At 40.7% G+C, this 24956-nt stretch overlaps 1 protein-coding gene across 2 annotated transcripts in view; it reads left to right on the top strand.

Moving 5' to 3' along the window:
• Positions 1 to 234, top strand: part of RARS1 (arginyl-tRNA synthetase 1) — a 34637-nt gene extending 34403 nt beyond the window's left edge. For both annotated transcript variants that reach the window (XM_079146064.1, XM_079146065.1), the window contains exon 15: positions 65 to 234. In XM_079146064.1, coding sequence (XP_079002190.1) covers positions 65 to 174 — 110 coding nt within the window. In that variant the 3' untranslated portion in view covers positions 175 to 234. The remainder of the gene's footprint in view (positions 1 to 64) is intronic.
• The last annotated feature ends 24722 nt before the right edge of the window (positions 235 to 24956 follow it).

The raw sequence follows: 24956 nt of genomic DNA, 5'->3' as shown, positions 1-24956 counted from the left end.
CAGCTATAGGTCGAGGTATTCACTTCTGTATAAAAAATTTATCAGTCTTTTTTTCTCTCCTCAGGAGAAGTCTTGAAGGTGAACATGTGGCGCATGCTGCTGTGTGAAGCAGTAGCTGCCGTCATGGCCAAGGGGTTCGATATCCTGGGAATAAAACCTGTCCAAAGGATGTAACACTTTTTGAACACTGTTTTTACCAAAGTGGCCATTAGCACTGTTTTTAAAAAAAAAAAAAAAGATCATGTGGATCCAAAAACTAGTAAAAAAGAAAAAAAATTCTCAACTGTATATGTAAAATGTGATTCTTTAACAACTAGCATTATTTTAAAAAAAAAAAAAAAAAAAAAAAAAATCACAAACATGCTTTGTTGCCTAGCATTAAACCAAAATGCCAATGAGGCCATGGATTAATGTAGACTTAGGTACCGTAGTCCTGGAGTTTATTGGCAGGGATGTGTTTTCACTTACTTTAATTAGATACAAATCTCCTTTATCAAACCTTACTGTGTGCCCCAAGACCTTAATATACCTCTGTTTTCCTGGTCCTGTTTGTTGAAAGATGTGACAAAGCAGAGGCTCCACAGAGCTAAATTACTTGCCCTGGGGATTGCTCTGGAACAAAATGAAGATTCATATTCATGCATGTCTGACTTCCATATTCAAGCTCTATTTTAGCAAATGACACTTGCAGTGTAACAGACTTTGTTTCAGAGGGAGGGGGGCAAGCAAACAGAATTCAGGAAATTTCCTGAAGCCCTAGATTAACTCAGTTCCAAGAGAAACTAGAAAAGCATTAATGTCTAAGCTAAGACGATTGCCATGATTTGCCTAGAGTAGTCAGGGATCATCCCTGGGCTTAGCTCACTGTCTCAATTCATGCACTTGGAGTTGTTTTAGCAAAACAGGAGATTGCTGGTGGCAGTAAGGGAGAGAGTCGGGGGAGGCCTCAGCAGCGACTTTTAGTCAGTTAATGGGAACGGACACACACCAACAGTGAGAATTCATGGGAAAACATACAGTAGAATGACAGGTGCTTAATAATGTGAATTGTTGACATGGGCTTCAAACTCAGAAGAACCTTAGGGATGATCTTAGCAAGCTACAGGAAGAGCTGCCATGTGCAGATGGGGTTGTGCCAGACTGACGCATCCACGCCAGCTCGCCCTGATGGACATGGTGGTGCTGAGCAGTTTCTCAGCCTGCTAGCTGCAGAGACTTCACCTCAACCTGGAATCCCTAAGCCTTAACATCTTTAAAGAAGAGCCAGTGGCATAAGGGGACAGGATGAAAGAAGCGGGAGTGTGTTAAATTAAGCAATGGTTACCATCAATGCACATACTAGAAAGTTCGAAAGCAAGTCGGTCTGATGTTCCCAAGACCAAAACTATCTTTTAAAAACATTGTACCACAATCTACAGAAATGTAAACATTAGCTAATACCAGGAACTTTTCCTTAGGAAAGAGAGCTTGTTTTTAATGTTCACTAGCACATTTATTTGGAAAGGCCCTTATGTGACCCTCACCTTCTGACCTCTAAGAATTTTTTTATTGGTTAATAGGAAAAAACAGTTTTCAGATAGGATTAATGAATGAAAACATGGACTAACAAAATCATCTGATCTGCACACATCCTAAGTTACAATATAGGCACAACTTGCTTTGTTACATTTCATGGATAGGGGATTTATTTAAAAAACAAAACAAAAAGTTGAATGTTGCGCCCCTGCATTAGGGGGTATGATACACAGATTTTTCAGTAGCATGTGCTTAATGTGTCTCACATTTTGTTACTTCTCATATTTAAAAGTTCTCATATTTAAAACATTCTCGTTCCTCGTTCTGTTTTTGCAGTGGGGATTGAACCCAGTGCACTCTACCATTGTGCTACATCCCAGCCTTTTATACTTTTTCATTTTGAGGCAGGGTCTTGCTAAGTTGCCTGGACTGGCCTTGAACTTGGAATCCTCCTGACTCAGACTCCCAAGTTGCTAGGATTACAGGCATTTGGCATCGCATCTGGCTTTATTCTCATTCTGATGTGAGATGCTACTATTGTAAGTGGTTGTGGCACCATGAGCCAAGCCCATGAGATAACAAATTTAAGCAACTTATATTGGGTGCGTTCCGACTGCCCCACCACCTGACTAGCTGTTCCACACTCTCTCCATGGGCCTCCCTGTTTCCTGAAATAAACAATAGTGAATTTAGGCCAGGTAACCCTACAATGGCCTCTCCCTGTTCAATCAAAAGGAAGTCACGTGTCTCCCACTTCAAATCGAAACCCAGAACATGATTAAGCTGGTGAGAGAGGCCTGTTGAAAGATGAGGCAGACCTAAAACTAGGCCTCCCGCATCAAACAGCCAACTTGTGACTACAAAGTTATTGGGTTTCTTTTTGGTTTTTGATACTAAGGATTGAACCCAGGTTCAGTCATAAAGCAGCCGCTTTACCATGGAGCCATAACCCTAGTCTTTATTATTTTGAGAGAGGATCTTAAGTTGCTAAGGCTGGCCTTGAACTTGCAATCTTCCTGCCCCAGCCCTCAAATTACTAAAATTGCAGTCTGGATAGAAGATCAAACAAGTCACAAGGTTCCCTTAAACCAAAACCTAATCCAGAGCAAGGCCCTAACCACCTATCCCATGAAGGCTGAGGGAGGTGGAGAAGATGCAAAAGAAAAGTTTGATGAGGTTTAATGAAAAAAAGCTGTCTGCGTAACGGGAAGCAGCGTGCTGTTTAGACCCTGTATCGAGTTATGCAGAAGATCTAGCCGAGGTAATTGACGGAAGTGCTATACGAAAGAACAGATTCTCAATGTAGAGGAAAGAGCCCTAATTTAGAAGAAACGGAGTGTCATAGCTGGAGAGGGTCAATGCCTGGCTTCAGAGGACAGGCCAACTCGTTAGGAGAAATAGCTGGTGACCAAGTTGAACCCAGTGCTCATTTACTACTCCAAAAATCCAGGATCCTGAGTAATTTGACAAAATCAGCTTGTCTTTGCAGTATAGGAACCCAGAGTCTAGAGGTCAACATGTTAGTGTGAGTTGCTGAGTATTTTTAGCCACTGTTGAGACTATTGCTCAGAAAAAAAATATATTGCTTTCAAAATCTTACTACTTATTGACAGTGTACTTGGTTGGAGAGTGCAACAGAAATAGCAAGAGAACTAGAATTAGACGTGATGCCTTAAAATGTGACTGAACTGCAGCAATCTCATGACAACTTTAATGGGTGGGAAGTTGCAAAGAAAGTGGTTTCTTGAGATAAAATCTACACCTAATGAAAAAGCTGTGAATGTTGTTCAAATGGTCAAGGACAGAATGTTAGGTGAACTTAGTTGTCAGAACAGCTGCAGGGTGTGAGGGGACTGACTGGAGTTTTGAAGGCAGTTCTACTGTGGGCAAAATGCTACTAAATATCATGCTACAGAGAAATTGTTCATGAGAGGAAGAGGCAGGGTAGCAAATGTCACTGTCATATTTTAAGAAACCAAGGCCCCTTCCGTCTTCAGCAACCACAACCTAATTAGGAACCAACAAAAAGATAATGAGCCACTAAAGCCTTCAGGACTCATGTTTTGTCCCTGGTGAGCAGAGCTCGCTGGCTCTTGCCTCCTGGTTGTCATGTCCTGAGCTGCTTTCCTGTGCCACACCCTTCCATCTTGATGTTCTACCTCACCTGGGGCCCAGAGCAATGGAGTCGATCATCCATGGACTGAACCTCTCAAACCAGGAGCCACGATAAACTTTTTCCCCTCTAAGTTGTTATTATCAGGTGTTTGGTCACAGCAATAAAAAACTTAAAAGACACTAACAAATCAAGTCCAACAGCATATCAAAAAGATCATTCACCATTATCAAGCTGGATTTACCCTAGGATACAATATACCCAAGTCAGTCAATATAATACAGCCCATCAACAGAATAAGGGATAAAAATTATGTCTCAATAGAAGCAGATAAAATAATAAAATCCAATATTTCTTCATGACAAAGCATTGAATGAATTAGGAGTAGGATTATACCTTGATGTAACAAAGGCTATATGTGACAAATCCACAGCCAACATTTAATTGGATGAAGGAAAGCTGAAAGCATTTCCTCTAAGATTGGGGACAAGACCAAGGTGGCCACTCTTTTGCCACTCTTGTTCAATGTAGAGCTGAATTTTTCAGCCAGAGCTATGAGGTAAGACAAGGAAATAAAAAACAAAGGAAAGAAGTTAAACTATCTGTGTCTGCAGACATGAATATATGTATAGAAAAGGGTTTTAATAAGGCTGTTAGAACTGACAAACTCAGTTAAGTTACAGGATACAAAAATCATATACAAAGCATTAATAGCATTTTATACACAAATAACAAACTTGCTGAGAAAGAAATCATGAAAGCAAGCGGCGATGTAGCCAAGTGCTTACATATATTAAGCCTTGGGTTCCATCTCCAGCAACACAAACACAAATACACACACACACACACACACACACAAAAGCAATTCTATTCACAATAGCTACCAAAATACCAAGGAAGAAATTTAACCAAGGGAGTAGAAAACTCTACAATGAAAATAGCACTGAAATAAACTGAAGACAGACAAATAGAAGGACCACCCATGTCCATGGATTAGAAGAATATAGTGAGAATATACATTTCACTCAAAGCAGCTTATAGATTCAACTACCAATGACATTCTTCACAAATCTAGAAAAATTCGTATTCCAAAATCCCTAAGATACACAGAAGACCCCAAATAGCCAAAGCAATCTTAAGAACAAAGCTGGAAGCATCACAATACCCGATTTCACATATACTGCACAGTCAGAACATTCAGAACAGCAAGGTACTGGCATAAAAACAGACAAGTGGAACAGAAGAGAGGCCCAGAAATAATTCCACATATCAGCACCCAACTTATTCCTGGCAAAGGTGTCAAAATCTACATTGGAGAAAGGACAGCCTCTTCAATAAATGATGCTGGAGAAGCTGGACATCAGTATGCAAAAGACTGAAACTTGACCTCCCTCACCCTGTACTAAAGTCAAAATGGATCAAAGACTAAATGGGAGACCTGAAACTATTAAACTAAAGGAAGTAAACAGGGGAAACTCTAGCATCAGTATAGGCAATGATTGGGGGACGGGGGAGCATTCCCAAAGCACAGGAAACAAAAGCAAAAAATAGACACAAACGATTACAGTCAACTAAGAAATTTTTTGCACAGCAAATGAGACAACCAAAGTGAAGAGAACCTACATAATGTAGAAAATATTTGCCAACTATTCATCTACAAAGAATATCTAGAGTATGTAAGGGACTAAAAAGAGTAACCCAATTTTAAAAAGGGTAAATGATCATCTGAATAGATGCTTCTCGAAAGAAGAGATACAAATGGCCCACAGTGTATGAAAAAATTCTCAGTATCAGTAGCCTTCAGGGAGTGGAAATCAAGATCACAAAGAAGTTATAACAAATGCTGAAGGATGTGGGGAAAGAATCATTACACCCGTTGTGAGATGTAAATTAGTAGAGCCATGTCAGAGAAGAACGTGGAGGTTCCTTAAAAAACAAAAATAGATCGGCCACATGATCCCACTATCCCTCTCCTGGGGAACATATCCAAAGGAAATGAAGTCGATACCAAAGAGATGCCTGCACTCCTGTGGTCATTACAGTGCTGGTCACAACAGTTTAAGATACGGGATTAACCTAGGTACCCATCGACAAGTGAATTGATGTACATATACACAATGAAGTACTATTCAGCCAAAGAGAAGAACGGATCCTGCCATTCACAGCAACGTGGATGGGACTGGAGGACATCGTTAAGGTCAGTAAGCCAGACACGGAAGGAAGTGCCACATGTTCTCTCCTCTGTGGAGGCCAAGAAAAAGTTGACCTGAATGTGGAGTAGCGATTCCTAGAGGTTGGGAAGAGGGTGTACGTAAAGGGAGGCTGGGTAGTGGCTACCCAAACAGAGTCAGAAGACACACGTTTTTAGCACGGAGGGGTGACTAATTCACAATAACACATTTTAGGCAGATCTGCGAGACAGAAGTTGACTCCAAGCATTAAAAAAAATGATAGAGGGAAATGCTTTTTCACCTGAATGATCAGCACATCCTGGAAGCATGTATTGAAATGTCACACTGAACCCCATTGATGGATACAAGTAAAATGTGTTAATTTAAAAAATAAATATGAATAAAAAAAAAAAAACTTAGATCTAGTGAGATCCTCAGCACAGCAGAATAGGAATTGCCTATCCACACCTGAGCATGCACCAAATAAACATCTATCTGTAGACCAGTTCCCTCGGAGAGAAAGTGGAGACAAATTGAGAGGCTGCCACCCACCAGGAAACAGAGAAAACATCTACATCAAGGGGCAGAAAAAGCCGAGGCCACTGTGGCACAAGCCCCCTTTGCGATGCACCATCAACTTGGGAAAGGAACCCTCAGCCCTTTCTCCATGTGGAGAGGAGGGTCTGTCACATCTAGGACCCTAACCTACCAGCCTTCATGATTCGACTTTCAGCTCATCAACTGTGGGAATTAGGCACACACTGTCTAGATCCCATCAGGGGAGAAACCACAATGCCGTCATTCAGTGATAGTGTGCGTGCATATGTGAGGTCCTGGATTAAACCCCAGCACCACCAAAACCAAAAAGACATCAACAACTGCCTTTTTTTTTTTTTTTTTTTTTTTTTTTTTTTTTGCGGTGCTGGGGATCAAACCCAGGGCTTTGTGCTTGCAAGGCAAGCACTCTACCGACTGAGCTACCTCCCCAGCTCGCTCAACAACTGCTTAATAGGGGAATGCAAGCAATTCATTCATCTAGGGGCAGTGAAGGGCCTTTAAAAAATACGACTCCCCATCGTCCCCTCAAAGGCGTTTACAGAACACCCCTACATTGGTTAACTGGCAGCCTGACTTACAAAGAACTGTCAGTCATCAACCTGGGAGAAATTTGCCCCTACTCTGGGTAAATTCGCCAGGGGAAGAGTAACCTGAAGCTCAGCTCTAGCATGCATCTCGAGAATGCAGGGGGAACATGGCACAGATGCCTCCAGGGCCTTGAAAAAAATGTAGCTCCCTGTTTCTCCTCAGAAGGGGTTTAGGATAGAGCCCCAATTTTTAAAATTACCTGGTGGAGCATGGCCCTGCTAAAACTAGTAGTCCTGGGAACAAAAGGACCTGTCACACAGGAACCTCCCTTGAACACAAAGAAGTGGCTTTAAATGGATGTCCAAACACTTTCCCTTGAGCAGCGCAGAAAAAAAGGCAGGAATATGCAGTTCTTGCTTCGTTTCTAGAAAGGACTACAGCATGGACCCCTAGTGGCTACTTGAATGTCTGGTTTCTAGCCAACTTGCATTCAGGAACTAACAGGGCAATGGCCCTCGCAGACAGAGCCAGAGCTTTCCATTCCAAGAGGGGTCCCCCAACTCACCCTGGAGATACATCTAGACCTACACATTCCCTTTAGAAGGGGTCTAGTCGTTATAATGCACCACTAAAACAATGTGGGGAAAGGGGACTCTGGCCAGGCTCCAAGGACCAAGACTTCCATACCACTCCCCAAGAGACTGTATCCTTAATGCCCAGCTCTGAATGTGGAGGGGCCTTAGCAATCCTGAATGACTTAAGAGCGCATGCACGCACACACACACACACACACACACAATTTAGATACACAATGTGCCCGATTCCGGCAGCTCTCTAAGATCGGAAGGTATGGCCTGAACAAGTTCAGGCGTTTGCTGCACACCCTCTTCCTGAGCCTGCATGGAGAGTGGGAGATGAAAACTGGACATGGTGGCCCACACCTGCAATCCCAGTGCCTCGGGTGAAGAATCACGAGTTCAAAGCCAGCCTCAACAAAAGGGAGGTGCTAAGCAATTCAGTGAGACCCTATCTCTAAATAACACACAAAATAGGGCTGGGATGTGGGTCTATTGTGTAGTGCCCCGAGTTCAACTCCTGGTACCCCCCCCCCCCACCAAAAAAAAAGTGGGAGTTAAATGCCTACACTCGGCATCACCATGAAGATGGAACAAGAACACACAACTAACACCCCAAGCTTCCCAGCTTTATCTAAAGAGTCTGGCTCCCATTCTACTCATCTTGGGATACTGAGAGAATGTAGCACATCCTAAGGTCCAGGAGTCACTAAAAATGGATAGCAGTCACACAAACAATGAACTGAGAGGCATCTTAAGATCTTTGAATGGCTGTGGGTGTAAGTGGCAGGATGCTTGCTTAGCATACAGAGGACCTTGGTTCATTCCCCAGCACACACGAAAAGTAGGATGGAAACAAATCCCCCCCCCCCAAAAAAAAAGCCAACCGAAGAACTGGATGAATTGCTAAAAACCTTCCACATGAGACCAGTCTTATATGTGGAGAGTTAGTCTTCTTGTTTAATGCCCAGAAACCAAGACAAAGAAAGAAAATGTGGGAAAAAGGAAATACATTCCAAACAAAATAAACATCAGAAACTGACCCAAATGAAGCAGAATTTTGTAATTTCCCTCAGAAGGATCCAAAAATCATAGTTGTAAAGGTGCTCACAGAGAGCCAGGTATGGGGGTACAAACCTGTAATCCTAACTACTACTCAGGAGGCTGAGGCAGGAGGATAGCCAGCCAGAGCAATTTAATGAGACCCTGTCTCAAAATAAGAAGTGCTGGGGATGGGCCTCAGCGGAAGAGCACCCCTGGTTTAAGCCCCAGTACTGGAGGGAGGAAAGACACACACACACACACACACACACACACACACACAGCTCACAGAAGTCAGGACGGCAATGCTAAAACAAGCTGAGGACTTCTACATAAAGATTAAAGCATAGAAAAGCAAAGAAATCACATTTCTGAAGAAATCATAACTGACATGAAACATTCAATAAAGATGTTCAGCCACAGATCAGGTTAAGCAGAAGAATCAGTGAACCTGAGGGCAGATCACTGAATTATCTAATTTGAGAAGCAAAAAATAAAAGAACAAGAGTGAACGCAGCTTAAGAAACTGACAGTGCACCATGGAGAACAGCCTGTTATCAGCAAGCCAAAAAGAGGGGCAGAAAACAATGCAAAGAAACATCAGCGGAAAACAGAGATGGAAAGCCAGATCTGGACAGCCAGAGGACACCAGAGAAGACGAATCCAAAGAGAGCCACATCAGAACACATCACAGTCACATTATCAATCACAGTCACATTATCAAGACTTAGAGAGTATTGAAAGCAGCAAGGGGGAAAAAATTGGATCATTACACACAGGGGAGCCCACAGACCCAGCCCCTGGAAGATTACCACCCAACTTCTTGGAAGAAGCTTTGCAGGCTGGAAATGAGGGGATGATATATTCTTGGAAGGAATATAATATAAAACATAACTATAATATCCTGAAAGGAAAAGACTATCAACCATTTTTATACCCAGAAATCCTGTCATTAAACAACAAAGGGGTGACAGAATCTGTCAAAGGCTGGGAGAATTGATCACCACTGGACCAGCATTATGAAAAAATATTAAAGAAAACCTTCAAGCTGAAGACGATACCAGTTAGTAACATGAAAACACGAAGCAACACATGTAGGCGGAAGAACATTCTCGATTCCAAACACCGAGACTCAACAGTGGGTAAGTCATCCAGTGTAAAATGTGAAAGCAAACTATTTGGAGCAACTGAAGCTGCAATAATTTGCAAAGGGACATATCATAAAAAGATATAAAATATGACATCAAAAGCAAAAAAGTGGAATTGACCAAAGTGTGCTGTGTGCATATATGAATATGTAACAGATCCCACTGTTATGTATAAGTACATAATACAAAGTATGATACCTTAATAAAAATTTAAACGTAAGTGGGAAAGGAGAAGTAAAAGTGGAAAGTTTGTGACTACAATCAAAATTTAGCTTTTATCATCCTAAATTAACCTATTATGTTTTAAGTAAGCCTCAAGATTATCACAAAGCAAAAGCTTCTAAAAAGAAAACAAAGCCCAGCAGCACTCTGATCATGGTATTGGACGTCTTCACACGTGGCTCTCGGGTTAGAGAGGCTTATGGACCGTACACTGAGGGCTATTATGGTGAGAAAGGCCAAATAAAAGCAACTAGAGCTGCCTCTTCATGGGAAGATAGTAAATCAAAAGCAATATCAAAGCCGGGCACTGTAGTGCATGCCTATAACCCCAGCCACTCAGGAGAATCACAAGTTCAAAGCCAGTCTGAGCAAGTTGGTGAGACCCAGTGTCAACATTAAAAAAAAAATAGGGCTGGGGATGTGGCTCAGTGGCAGAGTGCTTGAGTAGCATGCACAAGGCCCTGGGTTCCATCCCCAGAACCAGGGGACAATGTTGCATCTCGGGATGGCAGAGATTGGTGCCACCATCAGGAGCTGGAGAGGTTCAGGGTGGAGAGCACCACTCCATCTCCTAGTGCAGGAGCTGGCTGGATGTTGGAGAATGGAAGTGGATTTATCATCAGCCTAGCCAACTGGCAGTTCCAATTGCAGCTGCTGTGCCAGAGGTTTCCTTGATACCAACACACCTCCTGTACCCGCCATGCAGCAACTGGTCTGCTGAATGCCCTATTCTCCATGTGGCCCTGAGGCTCCCCAGAAGCAGTTCCCGTCATCTCTCAAGGCCAACAGCACCCCTTCAGGGTCCTACCTCAGGGCTGGATCAGCTCTCCACTCTGCCGTAATTGGTCTACGGGAAACTGGATCACCTTTCTCTTGCATAAGATCGCACACTGTTCCACTACGTAATGTTGATGTCATCTTGCTGCTTGGACTGAGTGAAAGAGCTGTCAACCACTATGAACTTATAGGTAAGATCTTTGTATGTCAGAGGATGGGAAGTAAATCCAACTCAAATTCAAGGACCCCTGCCTCGGTCGACTTCTAGTGGTATAGTTGGGTAGTGGTGCGGGGTATGCCGAGACACACATTTTTTTTTTTTTTTTTTAAACCTTCCCATTTTTAAAAATTTTTTTTATTGTAAACAAATGGGGTACAACTTGTTTCTCTGTTTGTACATGAAGTAGAGGCATACCACTTGTGTAATCATACATTTACATAGGGTAATGGTGTTGATTCGTTATTTTTTTCCTTGCCCCCCACCCCTCCCACCCCTCTTTTCTCTCTATACAGTCCCTCCTTCCTCCAATCTTGCCTCCCTCCCACCCCTGATAATGTATCATCTGCTTATCAGCGAGATCATTCGTCCTTTGGTTTTTTTGAGATTGGCTTATCTCACTTAGCATGATATTCTCCAACTTCATTCATTTGCCTGCAAATGCCATAATTTTATTATTCTTTATGGCTGAGTAATATTCCATTGTATATACATAAATACACACACACACACACACACACACACACACACACACACAGTTTCTTTGATCCATTCATAAATTGAAGGGTATCTAGGTTGTTTCCACAATCTGGCTATTGTGAATTGAGCAGCTATGAATATTGATGTAGCCGTATCTCTGTAGTATGCTGATTTTAAGTCCTTTGGGTATAGGCCAAGGAGTGGGATAGCTGGGTCCAATGGTAGGTCCATTCCAAGTTTTCTAAGGAATCTCCACACTGCTTTCCAGAGTGGCTGCACTAATTTGCAGCCCCACCAGCAATGTGTGAGTGTACCTTTCTCCCCACATCCTCGCCAACACCTATTGTTGCTTGTATTCTTGATAATCGCTATTCTAATTGGGGTGAGATGGAATCTTAGGGTAGTTTTAGATTTGCATTTCACTTATTACTAAAGATGTTGAACATTTTTTCATGTTTGTTGATTGCTTGTAGGTCTTCTGTGAAGTGTCTGTTCATATCCTTAGCCCATTTGTTGATTGGGTTATTTGTATTCTTGGTGTAGAGTTTTTTGAGTTCTTTATATATTCTGGAAATTAGCGCTCTATCTGAAGTATGAGTAGCAAAGATATTCTCCCACTCTGTAGGCTCTCTCTTCGCATTGCTGATAGTTTCCTTTGCTGAGAGAAAGCTATTTCGTTTGAATCTATCCCAGTTATTGATTCTTGCTTTTATTTCTTGTGCTATGGGAGTCCTGTTAAGGAAGTCTGATCCTAAGCCAACAAGGTGAAGATTTGGACCTACTTTTTCTTCTATAAGATGCAGGGTCTCTGGTCTCATTTCAAGGTCCTTGATCCATTGTGAGTTGAGTTTTGTGCAGGGTGAGAGATAGGGGTTTAGTTTCATTCTGTTGCATATGGATTTCCAGTTTTCCCAGCACCATTTGTTGAAGAGGCTATCTTTTCTCCATTGCATGTTTTTGGCACCTTTGTCTAGTATGAGAAAATTGTATTTATTTGGGTTTGTGTCCGTGTCCTCTATTCTGTACCATTGATCTACCTTTCTATTTTGGTACCAATACCATGCTATTTTTGTTACTATTGCTTTGTAGTATAGTTGAAGTTCTGGTATTGCAATACCCCCTGCTTCACTCTTCCTGCTAAAGATTGCTTTAACCATTCTGGGTTTCTTATTCTTCCAGATGAATTTCATGATTGCTTGCTCTATTTCTGTGAGGTACGTCATTGGGATTTTAATTGGAATTGCATTGAATCTGTATAGCATTTTTGTTTTTCATTTCATTTTTTTGTTTGGTGCTGCGGATTGAACCCAGGGCCTTGTGCTTGTGAGGCAGGTACTCTACCAACTGAGCTACATCCCCAGCCCCTTGTATAGAACTTTAGGTAGTATGGCCATTTTGACAATATTAATTCTGCCTATCCAAGAACATAGGAGATCTTTCCATCTTCTAAGGTTTTCTTTAATTTCTTTTAGTGTTCTGTACTTCTCATTGTAGAGGTCTTTCACCTTTTTTGTTAGGTTGATTCCCAAGTATTTTATTTTATTTTTTGAGGCTATTGTGAATGGGTAGTTTTCCTAACTTCTCTTTCTGAAGATTCATCACTTATGTATAAAAATGCATTAGATTTATGAGCATTGATCTTGTAACCTGCTACTTTACTGAATTCACTTATGAGTTCTAAGAGTTTTCTGGTGGAATTTCCAGGTTCCTCTAAATATATAATCATGTCATCAGCGAACAGGGATAGTTTGAGTTCTTCTTTCCCAATTCGTATCCCTTTAATTTCTTTGGTTTTTCTAATTGCTCTGGCCAGAGTCTCAAGAACGATGTTGAATAGAAGTGGTGAAAGAGGGCATCCCTGCCTTGTTCCAGTTTTTAGGGGGAATGCTTTCAGTTTTTCACCATTTAGAATGATATTAGCCATGGGCTTAGCATAGATGGCTTTTACAATGTTAAGGAATGTTCCCACTATCCCTGTTTTTTCTAGTGTTTTGAGCATGAAGGGGTGCTGTATTTTATCAAACGCTTTTTCTGCATCTATTAAAATAATCATGTGATTCTTGACTTTAAGTCTGTTGATATGGTGAATTATGTTTATTGATTTCCTGATGTTGAACCAACCTTGCATCCCTGGGATGAAACCCACTTGATTGTGGTGTGCTGTCTTTTTAATATATTTTTGTATGTGATTTGCTAAAATTTTGTTGAAAATTTTTACATCGATGTTCATTAAGGATATTGGTCTAAAATTTTCTTTCCTCTATGTGTCTGTCTGGTTTAGGTATCAGGGTGATATTGGCTTCATAGAATGAGTTTGGGAGGGCTCCCGCCTCTTCTATTTCATGGAATACTTTGAGGAGTATTGGAATGAGCTCTTTAAAAGGTTTTGTAGAACTCAGCTGAGAACCCATCTAGTCCTGGACTTTTCTTTGTTGGTAGGCTTTTGATGACTTCTTCTATTTCATTACTTGAAATTAATCTATTTAAATTGCATATATCCTCCTGGTTCAGTTTAGGTAATTCATATGTCTCTAGAAACCTGTTAATGTCTTTGAGATTTTCTATTTTGTTGGAGTATAGATTTTCAAAATACCTTCTAATTATGTTTTGTATTTCCATCGCGTCTGTTGCAGTATTTCCTTGTTCATTCCAAATTTTAGTAATTTGAGTTTTCTCTCTCCTTCTCTTTGTTAGTGTGGCTAAGGGTTTATCAATTTATTTTTTCAAAGAACCAACTTTTTATTTTGTCAATTTTCTCGATTGTTTCTTTTGTTTCAATTTCATTGATTTCAGCTCCGATTTTAACTATTTCCTGTCTTCTACTACTTTTGGTGTTGCTCTCTTCTTTTTCTAGGGCTTTGAGCTGTAGTGTTAGGTCGTTTATTTGTTGATTTTTTTCTTCTTTTATTGAATGCGCTCCATGAAATAAATTTTCCTCTAAGTACTGCTTTCATAGTATTCCAGAGATTTTGATATGATGTATCTTTGTTCTCATTTACCTCTAAGAATTTTTTTGCTTCCTCCCTGATGTCTTCTGTTATCATCATTCATGTATTATTTAATCTCCACGTGTTGGAGTAGTTTTTTATTCTGTCATTTATTTCTAATTTCAATCCATTATGATCTGATAGAATACAAGGTAGTATCTCTATCTTCTTGTATTTGCTAACAGTAGCTTTGTGGCACAATATATGGTCTATTTTAGAGAAGGATCCATGTGCTGTTGAGAAGAAAGTATTCACTCTTTCTTGGATGGTATGTTCTATGTCTGTTAAGTCTAAATTATTGATTGTGTTATTGAGATCTATGGTTTCTTTGTTCAATTTTTGTTTGGAAGAGCTGTCCAGTGGTGAGAGGTGTGTTAAAGTTACCTTGTATTATTGTGTTGTGGTCTATTTGGTTCCTGGAATTGAAAAGGATTTGTTTGATGTACATGGATGAGCCACTGTTTGGGGCATAGATATTTATGATTGTTATGTCTTGCTGATTTATGCTTCCCTTAAGCAGTATGAAATGTCCTTTATCCCTTCTGACTAACTTTGACTTGAAGGCCACATTATCTGATATGAGGATGGATACTCCGGCTTTTTTGCTGTGTCCATGTGCATGGTATGTTTTTCCCCATCCTTTCACCTTTAGTCTGTGGGTATATCTTTCTATGAGATGAGTCTCTTACAGGCAGCATATTGTTGGATCTTTCTTTTTAATCCAATCTGCCAGTCTATGTCTTTTGATTGATGAGTTTAGGCCATTAACATTCAGGGTTATTATTGAGATATGATTTGTATTTCCGGTCATTTTTTTTTTTTTTTTTGACATGACTTGGTTTCTCCTTTATTTGGCTATTCCTTTAGGGTAGGTTCCTCCCTTTGCTGATTTACATCATCGTTTTTCATCTCTTCATCATGGAATATTTTGCTGAGAACGTTCTGTAGTGCTGGCTTTCTTTTTGTAAATTCTTTTAGCTTTTGTTTATCATGGAAGGATTTTATTTCATCATCAAATCTGAAGATAAGGTTTGCTGGGTGTAAGATTCTTGGTTGGCATCCATTTTCTTTAAGAGCTTGAAAAATGTTGTTCCGGGCCCTTCCAGCTTTTAAGGTCTGGGTTGAAAAATTTGCCGATATCTGTATTGGCTTCCCCCTGAATTAATTTGGTTCATTTCTCTCGTGGCCTTTAAAAATCTGTCTTTATTTTGTATGTTAGGTATTTTCATTATCATGTTCCTTGGTGTGGGTCTGTTGTAATTTTGTATATTTGGAGTCCTATAAGCCTCTTGTACTTGATTTTCCATTTCATTCTTCAGATTTAGGATATTTTCTGATATTATTTCATTGAATATATTGTTCATTCCTTAGGTTTGATTCTCTGTTCCTTCCTCAATCCCAATAATTCTTAAATTTGGCCTTTTCATGATATCCCATAATTCTTGTAGATTCTGTTCACGATTTCTTACCATCTTCTGTTTGGTCAACTTTGTTTTCAAGATTAAATATTTTGTCTTCAACATCTGAGGTTCTGTCTTCCAGGTGTTCTATCCTATTGGTTATGCTTTCTATGGAGTTTTTAATTTGGTTTATTGTTTCCTTCATTTCATGGATTTCTGTTTGATTTTTTTTTCAGTATCTCTAACTCTTTATTGAAATGATCTTCTGCTTCCCACATTTGCTTTTTAACTGTTGGTTGGTGTGATCATTCAAAGCCTGCATTTGCTCTTTCATCTTATCGTTTGCTTCTCTGATCATTTTAATTATGTACATTCTGAACTCCCTTTCTGACATTTCTTCTGTCATACTGTCATTGGATTTTATTGGGTAGCATCTAGGTTTGTTTGGGACATTTTCTTCCCTTGTTTTCTCATATTGCTCAGGTATCTACCCCTCCAGTAGTGAAACTTTGAGATTGCAGATTTCCTCTGTTGACTTATAGTGTCCCTGTGGATTTCCAATAACTTACCTCCTAGCCTACGGTAGCCTGAAGTCTTAGAGGAACTTGATAATGCAGTGCTCCACAAGGAAGCTGCCCCTCTATGGGTGGTGGCCTTCAGGTGAGGTATATTCCCTGCTAGTGGGCAGAGGCCTCTCCACTTGTTGACCAATGGTAAGTCAAAGGGGGACTAGACTGCAAGCTGGGGCATAGCCAGTTTGGGTCTGTGTCTCTGGTTCTACTCCCCTGGTGGGAAAACCTTGTCCAGCGGGGTAGTCTCGCTGGGCATCTCTCCTCCGAGAAGTTCCCTTCAGTCCAGAACTACCGCCTGTGCTGGTCAGCCCTCCTCTACAACATTCCCTGGGGTCTGGACCTATTCCCTGAGCCAGGGAGCCTCACCCTGTGCCAAAGCCTCTTGCTGGGCGGCCCTCCTCTGCAATGCTGCTGGTTGTCTGGGTTCACTGCTCCAGTTGGGGAGTCTCGCTGGGCAACTCTACTCCACAAAGTTCCCTGCATTCCAGGACTACCGCCCTGTCTGGGGAGCCTCACCCAGTGGGAAAGACTCACCCAGCAGCTCTGAGTTGGTCCTAAGTCTCTCAATACCTCCCCTTCTTGAATCGTAAGTCCTGGAGCGACATGAAATGCAGTCACCCTCTAGTCCGCCATCTTGAAAACCCCCAAGACACCCCTTCTAAGATGGAGAAATTGTTGTATCACCTCCTCTACATTAAAAAAATACAATTATTATTCCTATTACTTATTATCATTATTACTATTATTTGCAGTACTGGGGATTAAACACAGGAACACTTACCACTGGGTACATCCCCAGCCCATTTTTGGTTTTATTTTGAGACAGACTTGCTAACCGTCCCAGGCAAGACTTTGAACTTGCAATTCTCCTGCCCCAACCTCCTGAGTAGCTGGAATTAGAGGCATGTACTACTGAGCCCATCCCTATTTGAATTTTGGAGGCAACGCATTTCTCACTTGGGTGTGTTACTCAGACTCATTTACTGAGTGGCCCAACAAGCTACTACTAGTCAGGCACAGTTGGCACACGCTTGTAATCCCAGTGACTCAGGAGGCTAAGGTGGAGGATTGAACACGTGAGGCCAACAGCAGCAACTTAGCAAGACCCCATTGCAGAATTAAAAAAATAAGGGCTGGAGCTGTGGCAGAGCACTTGCCTAGCATGTGTGAGGTACTGGGTTCAATCCTTACCACCACATAAAAGTAAAACAAAATAAAGGCATTCTTGTCCATCTACAACTACAAAACAAATTTAAAAATAAAATAAAGGGACTGGGGAATGGAGCTCAATGATAGAACTGGTTTTAATCCCCAAGGGGTGGGGAGGTGGCTTCTGAGTGAGGTCCAGAATAGAAGACTCTGCAGAAAGTCTAGGCTACTGTGCAGGTTGCGCTGCCATTTGGGACACTAGATCCAGCAGACCCAGTCATATTTGAGGTATCAGTGGCAGACAGTGATGCTGTCTGGAGCCTTTGGCAGGCTCTTGGTGAATTGAAGAGGTAGCTCTTGGGATCTTGGAGCAAGGCTCCACTGTTATCAGAAGACAACCACTCTTCTTCTGAGAGACAGCTCTTGGCCTGCTACTGGGCCTTCATGGACACCTTGACCCAGGGCCACTTAGTTACCCTGTGACCCAAGATGCCCATCATGAATGGGGTGTGCACACGACTTGGATGTTCACAGCTGCACTCTATCATGAAATGAAACTGGCTTATTCCTGATCAGGCCCAAGAAAGTTCTGAAGGCACAAGTTACATGAAACGGCCCAAAGGTCCAGAGCTCCACTCCTGCACACTGCTCCTTGTGGCCTGTACTCATGGTCTCGTGGAGAGTCCCCTATGATATCTTGACGGAGGCATGGGCACAAACACCCAGGAACAAAATCAATATATCGAAGAGAAATCAGTCCTTCCATTCTTCCTGCAGCACTGCTCCCGAGAGCCAAGATATGGAAACAACCCAAGAGTCCATCAAGTGAAGCATGGACCATGAGTGTGTGGCATGGACACACAAATGGAATACTGTTTGGCCCCAAAGGATGAGTCCTGTTGTGTGACAACATAGATGGAACTGAAGACAGGGTTAAGTGAAATAAGCCAGGCACAAGAAGACAGATACTGCATGATGTCACTCCTGTGTGGAGTCTGAACCTGTTGATCTCTATTGAGAATAGAATAATGGTTACCAGAGGCACCAGAGGGCAGGAGAGAGGGAGACCTGGGGAATGATTGGTCAAAATGCACTGTGTTGCAGTAGGCAAGAAGAAATAAGCTCTGATGTTCCATTGCATTACTATGTATAATGATAACGTTGTATATATTTTTAAAAAATAACAACAAAAGGATTTTGGATGTTTTCACCACAATGGAATGATCAATGTTTGAGGTCATGGATGTGCTTGCCCCGATTTGAGTGTTTCACAATCTATGTATCAAAACCCTTGGTAACTTATGTACAGTTTTTATGTGACAAAGAAAACTAAAATTTACAAAAATGTCCATACTATCCAAAGTGATCTACTGATTCAATGCAATCTATCAAAATACCAATGGCATTCTTAACAAAAATTTTAAAACTCTGCTATTCAGGAGGCTGAGGCAGGAAGATCTTAAGGTCAAGGCAAGCCTGGGAAAATGAATGAGGCCCTAAGAATGTATCAAAATAAGAGAGCGGAGAATGTAGCTCAGTGGTGCAGAGCTTGCCTAGCAGGCACAAAGCCCCGAGTTCAATCCCCAGTACTGATAGCTAAATATTCTAAAAGTTATATAGGACCATAGACCCACAAAAGAGCCTTTATTGTCAATGACATTCTGAGCAAAAAGAACCAAGCTAGAGGCACCACACTGCCCAATTTCAAATATACTACAAAGTTATAGTAACCAAAACAGCATAATAGTAGTGCCACAGGAACAGACACAGACCAATGGAACAGGCAGAGAGCCTGGAATCTAATGTAAGTATTCACGTGCAAACACACAATACAGAATGGGTGGTCTCTGCAATAAATTGTGCTGGAGGGTCAGGTGCAGTGGTACACATCTACAATCCCAGCGACTTGGGAGACTAAAGCAGGAGCATCACAAGTTCAAGGCCAGCCTCAGCAACTTAGCAAGACCTGTCTCAAAATCTTAAAAAAAAAAAAAAAAAAAAAAAGTCAAGAGCTAGGTCCATACATAAGGGAATGAAACTGAGTCCCTATCTGTCACCTTGCACAAAAGTCAACTGAAAGTGGAACAAAGGTCTAGGAGTTAGACCAGAAGCTCCCAACTGCTAGAAGAAAACAGTCAACACTCAAACAGAGGTGCAGACATCAGTTTCCTCAAGTAGACTCCTAAAGCTCAGGAAATAAAACCAAGAATACACAGAATGATATCAAACTTAAAAGCTTCTGCATAGTTGGATGTGGTGGCACACTCCATAATCCCAGCCATTCAGGAGTCTGAGACAGGAGGATTGCAAGTTCAAAGCCAGTCTCAGCAATTTAGTGAGGCCCTAAGCACTTTAATGAGTCCCTGTCTCAAAATAAAAAGGAAAAAAGGCCAGTGATGTGGCTCAGTGGTTAAGAACCCGAGATAATTTCCAGTAAGTCCAAAAAAAAAAAAAAAAAAAAAAAAAAAAAAAAAAAAAAAAAAAAAAAAAAAAAAAAGAGAGAGAGAGAGAGAGAGAAAGTAAGCATGCAAAGAGCCTAGAGAATGGGAAAAAAATCTTTGTCAGCTACTCTTCTGACAGAGGACTAATATCCAGAATATGGAAAGAACTCCAAAAACTTATTACTGGGGAAAAAAGACCAAATAACCCAATCAATAAATGGAAAAATGAATATTTAAAAAACATTGTTTAGTTGTCAATGGATCTTTTTTTATTTATATGCAGTGCTAAGGGTTGAACCCAGTGCCTCACACATGCTAGGCAAATGCTCACTGAGCCACAACTGCAGCCCAATGAACAGGTATTTCTTAAAAGAATAAAAATGGGCAACAATTACAAGAAAGAGTATTTGACATGTTTGGCAATCAGGGAAATGCAAATCAAAACTACACTGATTTTATCTCACTCCCGTCAGAATGGCAGCCATCAAAAATACAAATAATAATAAATGCTGGCTAGGATGTGGGGAAGGGAACACTTATACACTGTGTATTGTAAACTAGTACATCCACTGTGAGTATCAGCATGGAAGTCCTTCAAAAGACAAGGACTGGAACCACCTTGACCCAGCTATGCCACTCCTAGGTATTAATTCAAAAGAATTAAAGTCAGCGTACTATAGCAATTCATGAAACCCATGTTTCCAGTGACACCGCTCACAATAACCAAGTTATGAAACCAGTCTGGGTGTGTGTTAACAGGTGAATGGATAAAGAAAATGTATTATATGTACAAGAGGGAGTCTTAAACAACCATGAAGAACAAAATTGTCGTTTGCAGGAAAATGGAAAGAACTGGAGAACATCATGTTGAGTGAAATTTTTAAAAAGTCAATTACTCTATGTTCTCTCTCATGTGTGGAGGCTAAAGAAAAAACAGGGAGGGGTTCATGAAAATAGAACGGGGACCCACAGAGGAGATTGGAGATGGGGGAGGGAGGAGGGAGGAAAAGGGGCTACTGGGGAATGAAATCAACCAGATTGCATCATGTGCATGTATGATTATATCACAATGAATCCCAACATGATGTATAAACATGATGTACCAGAAAATTTTAAAAATTCATAAACAAAGGACTGGGGCTGTCACTCAGTGGGACAGCACCTCCGAGTTTCATTCCCAGCATCACAAAATAAGGAATAAAAGGTGCTTGGAAAACTGAATATCCATATACAGAAGAATGAATCCAGTCCCCTATCTCTCACCACAGAGGGAAAAAAAAAAAAAATCAATTCAAAAGGGGTTAAAGGCTTAAATGCAAGATTCAAAACAATGGAACAACTAGAGGAAAGCAAAGGAAATGCTTCAGGACATTGGTCTAAACAAAGAGTTTCTGGATGTAACCTCAAAAGCAGAGGAAACAAAAGCAAAAATAGACAAATGGAATTACAGCAAACCAAAAAGTTAAGCAAACCACAGCTAAGGAAACAGTAAAGAGAATCTGCACAACAGGAAAAATATTCATAAACTACTTGTCCAACAAGGAGCATCCAGAATATATCAGGACCACAGATAATGCAACAGTGGGGAAAAAACCCAACTTTTAAATAGTGGGCAGATTCTGAATAGATGTGTCTGCAAAGAAGTCCTACAGATGCCCAAAAAGTGTTTAAAAAAAAAAAAAAAAACACAATGCCACTGATCACCAGGGATTTGCAAGTCAAAACCATAATGACATGTCATGCCACCCAGGTAGGATGGCCTTTATCAAAGCGACAGAGCAAGTTCTGGCAAGGGTGTGGAGAAAGACAACCTCCACACATCACTACTGCAAATGTCAACTGGGACACATGTTACGGAAAACAGCATTCTCAAAACCTGAGGGTGGAACCACCACAGGATCCAGCAAGTCCACTCCTGAGTAGATACCCAGTGAAAATGGAATCAGCACATTACAGAGACATCTGCACCCCATTTTTCTTGCAGGTCTATTCACAGTTGCCAAGATGTGGAACCAGCCTAAATGTCCATGAATGGAGGAATGGATAACAAAGAGGAGGCACACCTGTGTGACTATTACCCATAAAACAATGCAATCCTGGCATTTATGGCTACATGGATGGGCCTGGAAGACATCACAAGTGAAATAAGTCAAACACAAAGACAATTGTGTCACGTGTCACATATATGGAAGCCAAAGGAGTCCATCTCACAGGTGTGGAGGAAAATAGTGAGTATAAGGAAGAGTTGAGGGATTAGGGACAGAGAAGACGGTTAACAGGGATATGGTGGCAGTCATGTAGAAGGAATAGTTTCTAACGTTAACTATGATTGACAACAAATGTGTATTTCAAAATAGCTGGTGGAGAGTATTTTCAATGTTCTCAACACAGAAATGATAAAGGATTGAGGTGGTGGCTATGTTGATTATAATGTGCAATCATCAAGTTAGGGTATGCGTGTATTACAATATCACACTGTCCTCCATAAACACAAACGATTGTGTGTCAATTAAAATTTAACATTTAAAATAAGATTTCAAATAAATTGCCCAATATTGCAGTGTACCTCAGGGAACCAGAAAAACAAAGCAAATCAGAAAAGGAGAGAAATAATGAAGATCAGAGCAGAGGCTCAGTGTACAGAAAGTGGCTGAAAGCTTGCCTAACATAGGCAAGGCCCCCCAAGTTCAATTTCTAGCACTGGAGAAAGGAAAGGTTCAGGCAGAAATAAAATGCAGAATTTAAAAAATACAAAATTTTATCCTGGCTCAGTGGATTACACTTGTAATCCCAGCAGCTCAGGAGGCGAGGCAGAAGGATCGAGTGTTCAAAGCTAGCCTCAGTGATTTAGTGAGGCCCTAAACAACTCAGAGACCCTGTTTCAAAAAATAAAAAGGGCTGTGGATGTGGCTCAGTGGTTAAGCAGCCCTGGGTTCAATCCCTAGTACAAAAAAAAAAAAAAAAAAAAAAAAAAAAAAAAAAATCTACAAACCAGGCATGGTGGTGCATACCTATAATTCCAGCAGTTCAGGAGGCTGAAACAAAGATCACAAGTTCAAAGCCAGCCTCAGCATCTTAGCAAAACCCTCAGCAACTTAATGAGACCCTCTCTCAAAATAATAAAACAGGGCTGGGGATGTGGCTCAGTGGTCAAGCACCCCTGTGTTCAATAACCAGTACAAAAAACAAAAAACAAGAAGGTCCAAAGTTAGCTTTCTGAAAAGTGCAAAAATAGATCAATCTGTAGCTAGCATAAGGAAAAAAAAAAAAAAAAAAGAGAGATAACAAACTCAGATGTGAAAAAGGAGCTATTACAATAGACACCACAGGGCACAAAGGATCACTAGAGACCATCGTAAACAACTATATGCCAACAAGGTGGAAAACCAGGAAGAAAGGGATACATTTCTGGACATATAACCTACCAACAGTGAACCATGAAAAAACAAAATCTGAATGGAACAATATCACGATGAGATTTTATCAGTAATACAATGTTTCCCAACAAAGAGAAGCCCTGGACCAAATGACTGCACTGCAAAGTTTGAACCAACTTTTAAAGAACTAACATGACTTATTCTTGCCAATGACCACAACAATGACCAATCTGAATTCCTTCTAAACTCATTCTACCACACCAGGATTTCTGTTACCAGAACCAGATGAAGATACAACAAAAAATGAAAACTACAGGCCAATAACCCTGGTAAATATAGATGCAAGACTCTTCCAACAAATTACAGGAAAACCAAATCCCACAGCAAATCAAAAAGATCAATTACCATGATCAAGTGGGATTTATCCCAGTGATGCAAGAATGGTTCAAACTTCAGAAAATAATCAATGTGATACTTCACATCAACAGAATGAGGGACAAAAAGCATATCATCATCTTGATAGAGCCAGAAAGAACTTTAACAAAATTCAATATCCCTTCATGATTTAAAAAAAAAAAAAAAAATTAGGTACAGAAGGAATGTATACCAACAACACAATAAATGTCCCATTGACAAACCACAGCTAATGTCAGACTGAATGGGGATAAGTTGCATGGGTGTCCCACAATATCTGGAACAAGACAAGGATAGCCTATTCAACATAGAACTGAATGCCCTGGCCAGGGCAATCAGGCAAGAGAAAGAAAGGAAAGAAATCTAAATTGGAAACAAGGAGGTCAGTTGTCCCTGTTTACAGATAACACGAATGCAATAAAGTTACATCCTCAGTCCTTTTTGAGACATGATCTCACTAAGATGTCAAGGCTGGCCTTGAACTTGTGACCCTCTCAGTCTCCAGAGTGTTATGGAGCACAACTTAACAGACGGATCACCACTGAGCAGTCCAAATTTGAGAGTCTTTATTAAGTCGGCTGGCCGGCTGTCTCACACAAGGCCCCAAAAATGGCTATTGGGAGAACAGCCCTGAACATAGGGTTGCAGAGGTTCTTTGTTTTCATTTTTGTTTTTTCCAGGGGTTTTTATACCATAAATCTAATATTACATCAGTCATAAGTGTCTGTTGCTATGATTCAAAATTACAAACTAACATCATGGGATCTGAAATCATTAGCACAGGAGGAAGTGGGTCAAAATGACCTTACTTAGGTGCAAACTAAAGAATGGTTACTAACATCTAAACAATCACTGTTGACATCACTGCTAACATGGTACATTGTTTAGGAAACTAGGAATCAAAAGAACAATTTTTCATTATACAAGAATTGCATTTCATCATCTTGTATTGCCAACAGTTCATGCTAAGCAATTGTTGACGGGTACAGAGGTGGGGCATTCCCACGGGAGAAGCATTTTCTATAACATGGCATCTCAAGGTAAAATGGAGTCTGTTTAATCATTGCCCATAGCCTGGCCTACAACATTTCCATGGAGTCAAATATGTCAACCTGTCACACACAGTAACCGAGATTACAAATATATACCACCATGCCTGGTGCCATTAATTGGTTAACTTTTAGTTTCTCACTTTCCGATAGTCTTTAAATACACAATGCAAACCTGGATATATCAGGAAGAAACAACAGTACCAAATATTTCCCTTAAAT

Source organism: Sciurus vulgaris (assembly GCF_902686455.1).
Source record: "Sciurus vulgaris genome assembly, chromosome: 6".
NCBI classification, from domain to species: Eukaryota; Metazoa; Chordata; class Mammalia; order Rodentia; family Sciuridae; genus Sciurus; species Sciurus vulgaris.
The sequence above is the reverse complement of the archived record's forward strand: the minus strand, read 5'-3'. Positions and strand labels throughout refer to the sequence as shown.